The 8,599-nt window shown below is 41.6% G+C and overlaps 1 protein-coding gene across 1 annotated transcript; it reads left to right on the forward strand.

Moving 5' to 3' along the window:
• Positions 1–412: 412 nt before the first annotated feature.
• Positions 413–5,531, forward strand: gpr31 (G protein-coupled receptor 31). Its single transcript, XM_071910556.2, has 2 exons — positions 413–1,324; positions 1,957–5,531. The coding sequence occupies exons 1-2, from the start codon at positions 737–739 to the stop codon at positions 2,422–2,424; spliced, it is 1,056 nt and encodes a 351-aa protein (XP_071766657.1). The 5' UTR covers positions 413–736; the 3' UTR covers positions 2,425–5,531.
• Positions 5,532–8,599: the final 3,068 nt, after the last annotated feature.

Below are 8,599 nucleotides of genomic sequence, written 5' to 3' on the forward strand. Positions count from 1 at the left end.
TGAAGGTTGCCATTTCCAAATGTTTTTGTTTTTTTTCTCATGGGGTAACGAAAGTGCAGTTAGCCATGCTGTCAGTTTTTGATTGAGTGATTTGCCTGGGTTCATACAGGGCCTGGCAGGGCTAACCGGGGCTAACCTCAGACTTTGACTTCATTTCATCACTAAAAAATCTTCTTGCATGTTGTTGCCTACCTAAATGATTTATCACCTGGGTCGGAGCTCCAGGTAAACAAACAGCTTTGATCATATCTGTACAACCTGGTCTTGACCCTAGTAAGCCACATTGGCCCTGCAGTGGAAAAGCAGCTGGTGACTCGCCTCCTCAGGCAACAGGGAGGAGCTAAGAGAACAAGTCTGAACACTAGGCAAACCCAAAGAGACTGCCTACTATTTATTCTGCTCTGCGCACTGAGAGGAGAGAATTACTTCCAGACTTAGTCCTAGTTCCAACGAAACAGGACAGCAAACAAGACTGACTTCAGAGCTTGGGCACTACAAACAGACAGAAGAGGAAAAGAGAATTTAAAAGGAAAGGAGGATTGAAACCTGATGACTTGAAAAACTTGTTTGGGAGGATTTTCACTTTCTGCTTCCAAGATAAAGACTCTTGTTGCAGCTTGTGGGGTGAGAGTTTATCTGCTGTGAACTGAGTTCCTGGTCAGAATTTAGAAGAGGATACATTATTCTCTGCATACAGGACACAAAAACTCTAGTAAGGAATTAGTACTTGTATTTTATGTTAAGTATTTATATTGCTAACAAAATGGAAAACTTACCTGTACCCATCGCTCCAAATGCCACTGATGACTGCGCGGCTGTCAACAAGGCACTGTACAAATTCTATGCAGCTGTCATGATTATCATTTTCATTTTGGCTTTGCCTCTGAACGCATCTGTCATGCACCTCTTCATCTTCAAGCTGAAGTTCTGGAAATCCAACACCAATAATGTCTTCCTCTTCAACCTGGTGTTGGCCGACATTCTCTTGCTCTTCTGTTTGCCCGTGAAGGCATACACCTTCATCGGTGGAGAGAGGAGGAGCGGGAACGACGCAGTGTGCAAAGCCATGCTCTTCATGCTGTTCCTCAACCGAGGAGCCAGCATTGCCTTCCTAACTGTAACTTCTATTGACCGATACTTCAATGTGGTCCACCCTGGTCGGAAGAACCTCCTCAGAGCTCTCAAGAAATCTCCTCAGATCTCCATCCTCATCTGGCTCCTTCTCCTGCCTCTCACCATTCCCACCATGCTCAAGAACTTTGAGTGCTGCAACAGCCACAAGACCGTTGGTAACTCTACGTTCTCAGAAGATGTCTTGATCAAGGTATAATGCACCAAATTGTACATACTGAATAAGTAATATGTGTAAACTGCTGCTGTCTATATCTATATTAGTATATTGTCAGTGTTTTCAGGCGATGTCAGTGATGTCAGAGATTTAAGCATCAGATGTCTCTGAGATCAGCCCTGCATCCAAGGCAGCTCTATTTCACATGAAAATTATTTCATAAAGCTGTTGTCACATAGGACACTTTTTTTCTCCTGTTCAAACACAAAGCTGCATACTGTTTAAACCCTGTGTAATGTTTTGCTACTGTGTCAACTTCCCTGTTATTCCTACAAGAGTAAACAAGTGAGCACCAGTGCCATGCTCCATCAAAGCAAAATTTAACTTGTTTGAATGATGACAGCCCGCAGTATCACCACCCCATTTTCTATTCAACTACTGTGTTTTCTCCAGACCTTCATCGTTTGAGACAGAGGTATGGCGGAGATTATGTGCATTAAAGTTGAGACATGTTTAACTTGGAGCACTCCAAAACGCACAATATCCAAAGGCAGGCACATAGTTTGGAGGAGATGCAAAGTGTCCTAGGTGTGTCCTATGTGACCACAGCTTAATACACAACATGTAACTGCACATGACAATTAAGTTGATTCCGATTCTTATTCAAGGATGTGGTGGACAGCGCACGAGAAGTGGTCTTCTTCTCCCAGATCGTCATCCCCTTCATCATCCTGGTCTACTGCACGGTGCACATCGTCAACCGGCTGAGGAAGAAGACCGTTGGCGATAAGACCAAGCTGAGGAGGGCGGTCTTCCTGGTGACCTCCGTCATGGTGGTCTTCTCCATCTGCTTCCTCCCATGCACCATAGCCAGGATGGTTCTGCTGATCGCCAGGGTCCAAGAGTGGAAGGACATCAAAGAGGATAAAGCCGCTATGGCCTTTGACGGCTTCATGGTCCTCTCCTACCTGGACTGCTTACTGGATCCACTGGTCTACTGCTTCTGTAGCACCAAGTTTAAAGCCCTGTATCTTTCCAATTATTTCCCGTTCTTAGTGAAAGGAGATGTAATTGTGCCAGACTCCTCACATTCTGCAGGGAACACGTCGAATCCCAAGCGCAGTAATATCATTTGATATTTATGGCAAGCAACCTAGAGTATGTTGTTTCTGTGTGTGGTGACACCAGTACAACCCAGTAGCATACTACCTGAGACTGATGGACTTGTCCTAGTGCAAATAATGTACAGTACATGCTTTTTAAAAAGGATTCTGAGAGGTTTATATGAAAAAATGGACAACTTTGTCTAAATTAAGCTGTAAGGCTATAAGAGCACCATGAACATTAAAAGTGATTCTGATTTTTCTAATAGGACTTCAGCTTATCATTATGGTCCATCGAAGCTGATGTCATGTGATCTTCAGCATGTTAGATTCATAAGGTGTGAAATTATATGACTCGCCATATGAAACATAGAGTCTTGTGATAGAGGATAAAAGTCTTAGTGAATTTTGTTTTTACTTTGTTATTTGACTTTGTTGCAATGTGGCATCATATACATAAGAACATTTAACCAACAAGTTTGAAGGGGAATGCCTCTTCATTTATGTACACATATTTGTTTTTGTATTTCCCTTCAGACAGTCAAATCAGTAGTTAGTTAGGACCATGAAACGTTCTCTTTTGTTAGAAGCCAGAGAACCAAAAATCTGGTAAAATCTGCTATCTGAGCTTCCACATCCAAGCTACTTTTCTAATGCCATCAGTTCTGAATCAGAAAATGTACCCTTATTCCCCCAAAAACCTTATCCATATTTTCCTGTACATTGGTGTGAAATCACAGACTAAAGGGTAAGAGGCTCTCTTTTTGTGGCAATCCTAAAAAAAAGGGAATATTCACTAACATAGACTCCTTGACACAAATTAGGCCACGGACCCCTATTAATTAAGATTAAGTCCAAGGGACCCATATGGAAAGATTTTGCTGGGGAACCCCTGGAGCCCCTCAAGCACCCCTGGAACCTTGCTTCAAAGAGCCCACTAGAGCATAGGAATGACATATTTCAAAAATGTGGAATTTTCCATGTTTGTCAAGCATCTTCCAACAGAAATGGGACACATAATGTGTCACGTCTTCAACCAGACTGTACTTCAGACTCACTCACAGCCTTTCCCACTGTACCTGGCCCACCTGTCATACCCACCTGTCAGCTGGCCGGCCTGACTCACCTTACGTAATGATGTCATCCTCAGTGTTAATAACGCAACAAGTGATAACACGTCTGTTGCTCACTGTCTGGCTATAAATAGATGGTTGAGCATTTAGGCTGGATTTGATTTACAGTCAGCTAGAGTGTGATCATTCTGGGTTAAACTTCAGTTCACCTTAACTCACTTCTGTGTTATAGATGCATCATGGTGTGTCATAGCAAACAGTAAGTGCTTTGTATTTTCCAGAGGATTCTTTGAAATGATGAAACAATGTGGAACATTATGCCACATTCACGTCATGTCGGATTTAACATAAATACGAGCTGCCGACCAGGCAGGCAAATCAGCGCTGGCTCAAACGAGTATTAAGATTAAGGGGATTGTCACGACAGAAAGAATATTCCAATTTGTAAGACCTAGTTCCGTGACCAGATACAGTTTTCTCCCCATAGATACAGGCAGATGTATGCAAAAGTTACTGTAGATCCTAAAGGAGTTTCAACGAGAAGGGCAAGACGTCTCCATAGACCCAACTTCTTTTCGAAAGCACCCAATCGTACCCAAAGCTATTGCGAGGGAACGCAAAACAATTTAATAATTTTCGATCTATTAGGGCCTCTGTAATACTTACATGTAGGACATGGGAACTTTGTTGTAGGTTCCAGTATCTCCCATTTGGCATCAGAAATTGCAGAAATATGTCAACACAGGTGGGAAACACGGCATGGCATGTCGACAGTTATATTCACACGTATACAGTCAACCCTACTTATGAAAAGCAAGCTATATCTGGTGCAGTTAATTTATAGTTGTAGTCAAATTCATAATGATAAGTTTGTATGTGTGCATTCCAACGGGTTAAACACATGAACACTTCCAAGTTGTAGCAACAAGACGATATCCTGTCCTTCCAATATGACATGAACATGGCATTAGCATCATTATTGTGATTGCAACATTTGGTGTTATTCAAGTATCAGTAACAATTTCTATTATAAGGGCACTCGTAAGGAATTCTACTTCACTCATAATGCCTTATGACTGGTTGCGCTTATGAGTGCTGCATTATATCAGCACTCATAAAACACTGTATATAGAGTATAACTTATAATGAATTATAGGTACAAGCATCTTATGAATGTTTATTATTAGTTATCTATCAGAGGTTGTCAGACAAGCTTTAAATCTCAATGAGATAACCTCTGATAGATAACTCGCCATAAACATTCATATGCTTGTACTTATAAAACAACACTCACAAAAACCATTATAGATATAACTTATAATTAATTATGCATTATAAGTGCAATAAGCATTATGTGTTCTCAGAGGCAAAGATATGAGGCATTATATGAGCATGATAATTCTTCTTGAGTGCCCTTATAAATGCACTACAGATATCATAGTCTTATAATGTGTTAACAACTATCAATTCAATGCAATTATAAATGGGCAGTGCTTGTACTTAAGTAACAGAAATCCCTAATAATAGCAGAGAGATTACTATCAGGTACTAATGACTGAATTATAATTTACCAGGGCTTTGCATGAGAGTATGTTTGATTTAATGTGAGACCAAAGGAGTAAACAGCTCACACACAGGCTGTCATTTTGTAACAGTTCACTTTTTATAACTCTGTTTTAGAGGTGACATAAATACTGTTTTATGTGTTTTCATTACTGCTACAATATGAAAATATGTAAATATATTGTATCTTTGAGTGCATTTGTTATGACTGATCTTTCATCTCACATTGCTCACAGCTGGTCTGAAAATGATGTTGATGTACAACCTGATATTTAATAACTTTATTACAACTCATTTATACAGTTGTAACTCTGCATTGCAAGCATGGTTTTCAGCATAGCTTTGCTGATGGGAACACCGCTTTCACACAAACATTCCCATGAAGTTCAGATATGAGTCAATATGTATATGCTGATACGAGCGTGTAACTATTGTGCTGGGATGAAGAATGGGTGTGGTTTTGATTACTGGCTCTGTCGTGTCTGAAAAGCTCAATCCATCAAGGGGGGAAAAGTAGTGAGTTCAGTCATAAAGCTGCCCTAAATGGCAAATGGCAGCAACAGATAAAAGTTTGAAAAATTTGAACTTCAGTGTCAGTAAACTGCACACAGCACGCTCATGTTTACCAACCCAGCCGGTCTGTGATCCTTCATACTGTACCAAAGGATACCAAAGAGACGAGAGGCAAAAGATCTAACATTGGTGAATCCAGATTTCTCTGGATGGACAAAGGGCTGCTCACTGCTGCTTTCTCTCTCTCTGCACAAATGAGTCAACTCACTCCTCAACTACGGTATTAAACCTGCAATAAGCAATATCAGACCTTATAACCAATCCTGAAACTAATGTGTGCTATGTGGAGATTTCATTGAGACATAATGATATAAACCAATATCCACACAGCAGCAGCTGTGTTGTTGTTTTCACCTCTTTTCTAAAGCTTGTTGTCAAATTCTGGTCCTCCCTCGCTTTTTAAAAGCGGCGCTCACCCATTCCTGACATAATTCTCGGAATGGCAGAATCGATGAAGTGAGGGAGTAAACTTGTTAAACTAGTAAACTTGCTACCTACCTCTTCACTCACTAGCTATTAGCCTTTATGCACGGTGCTTTGCTAGGTTTGTCTTTAGGGGCCTCTGTAGTCCAGTATAGTTTTGCTGTGCTTTATTTACAACTGTGTTGCCGTTTCTGTCACCCTCTAGTGGTCGGAAAATCACTTATTGCAGCTTTAACCTGAAAAACACATTCGGTCATTATAAAAAAAATGTAATGGTAATCCATGAGATCCACATTTTTCCATCTTTGGTGTTAAGCGCTCATTGCTGTGGTGTTTCTGCACTGCACTTGCGAGAAATCACTTGTCAATCGAACAGTGTGTCCAGTACTGTGACACCTTTGGTTTTCTGTTGATGAGTTTCTGAGTTTCTGGTGGAGCTCTTTTCTTTGTCTGTTCAGCCATGGTGGCTATCGCTGCTCATGCTAACTACCCAGTTCTTCTTCTATTTATTCAATGGAAACTAGAAACATAAACGCATCACTTCCTGTGTGCCAGATTTTTCCCAGGAAAGACCTAACTGACACCAGGCGTTTAGAACAGCAAATGTAAAAACTTAAGGTTGAGTCACTCTTTTCTTATGAAATTGTCACAGATTATTACTTTAAGTGATGTTGTCAGTCAGTTTATACTTGTGTATTCAGCTAAACACAGTAGTACGCCTGGAGTTTCTCTCTGTTCCCTTGTACATCTCTGGACAACTGATGATCTTCGGCTGGATTTACTGTACACACAAATCTGCTTTTTAAAATGAAATCTAGGTCAGATAAGGATGAAAATGTTATTTTTTTTGTGCCTGTGTGAATGCCGCTGTAGCGTTGAGATGGTTTTGGGAGGCAGTGCCTGGCCCTTACCCTGACTGGGACATGTCGTGACAGGATGTGCCTCGGGCCTCCTTGCATGCGATGGAGGAGATGCCACTGGGAAAGCTGGGAGCTGTGGGGCCACGCTCAAATCCAGAGAACATGGAAAGACAATACAGAGATGACAGTGAGAGGAAGCAAGGGAGAGGGAGAAATTTGGATATATTCAAAGAGATTTAAAGGCATACTATGCAGGGTTTTAGACTGGCAATCTATAGGAATACCCATGACTGCTGAGTCTCCCCCCTTCTACCTCCTCTGCCTGTGTTTGTTGTGTTTGGGATGTTTCTGGGCAGTAACCATTTTCTGTCAATTTGCGTTAGGGCTGTGGTACATTAAAGACTACTGGGAAACTTCCCCGTTGGAATTTCCTACTTCCCACCTCAGTGCGTTCAAGCGGTTGAGGTGGGAACAATACGGATGACCGAAAGTTGCGTTTGTTTGGCTGTTTTCAGAAGCAGCAAAAGCCTTGGAATAGCTGTTATACATCTCTCACGAAAGCACGTGAAGAGGAGAAAAAGCGCCTATGGTGAGCGTTTATGTTATTTTATTTTTTCATCATCTAGCCCTATATGTTTGATTATGCCATGCACAAACAGAAACTTGAAAGCCTGTTTAAAAGCTCAAAACACGTATTTTTTGTTCTAACCATTCAATGCCGCCATGTTGATTCACGTTTGCAGATGTCACAGAACTACATGTCGGGGAACTCGGAGCTCAGAGAAGAGTCTCAAGTTTCTGACTAGGAAATATGAGTTGTAGGGCATTTTTCCTATTTGGAAGCACAAAGTTCCCTAGTTCCTAATCTTGTGTAGCCACACCTCTGTCTCAAATTCACGCAGATCTAGAGAAGTTCTCGCTAGAAAATGTTCCGAGTTTGAAAATACACACCCCGGAAACGACAGCTCTGCTTTGTCTTTCTGTCCGGGTACTTTTTCTGTCCGGGTACGCTAACAAAATGGATGAAAGTTTTGGAGACTTGCTTCTTTTTTGCCAGAAGTATGCTCTTGACATCAAATTGAGTCGAGGAAGCCTTTACAGCCTCTTAGCTTGAGGACTCTGCTCCAAAACAGGGATGCATTGGCGTGTTTAGCGACAGGCTACGGTAAAAGTTTGATTTATCAAAACTGGCCGACAGCCTGTGATGCATTACGTGGGAGAGAGAAATATGTAGTTTTAGCAGTCTGTCCTCTCACGCCAATAATGGTGGAACAGATAGTCGTTTTAAAGACACGAAAATAACGAGTAGGGAATGTCCCTGTCTTTGGGACTATTTGCTAGTAGGACAACACACAGGTGAGCACCGCCGCCATGCTCCACCCTAGCGCAATTTTGTTGGTTTGAAGCGTGACAACAGCCCACAGCATCTCTTTTCTAACCAACTGTTCTGCTTGAATTTCTCCAGACCTCCGTGTGTTTGACACATAGGTCTGGCTACGCGAAATTACCCAGTTCCCATAACACCGCATTTCTTTAAAACAGTGTAGTGTGGACTCGCCTTTTCCAGGCATTGGCAAACTCGGCGAAAAAAGAAGATACAATGAAGCAAAAAGAGCTGCAGACGGGGCTCATTCAAAAACAAGAGTCAACTTAGATTTAGGTTTTCCCCATTGGCGAGAATTAAAAGATGGAAGGGGATGAAGAGTGATGCAGAGT

The sequence above is a fragment of the Centroberyx gerrardi genome, chromosome 18 (genome assembly GCF_048128805.1).
Source record: "Centroberyx gerrardi isolate f3 chromosome 18, fCenGer3.hap1.cur.20231027, whole genome shotgun sequence".
In the NCBI taxonomy this organism is placed as follows: Eukaryota; Metazoa; Chordata; class Actinopteri; order Beryciformes; family Berycidae; genus Centroberyx; species Centroberyx gerrardi.

What these genes read in the sequence shown, in the direction of transcription:
- gpr31 (XM_071910556.2), top strand. Translation starts at nt 737, where the DNA reads ATGTTAAGTATTTATATTGCTAACAAAATGGAAAACTTACCTGTACCC. An exon ending in CAGAAGATGTCTTGATCAAG is followed by an intron (nt 1,325 to 1,956) that starts GTATAATGCACC and finishes TTCTTATTCAAG; the next exon opens with GATGTGGTGGACAGCGCACG.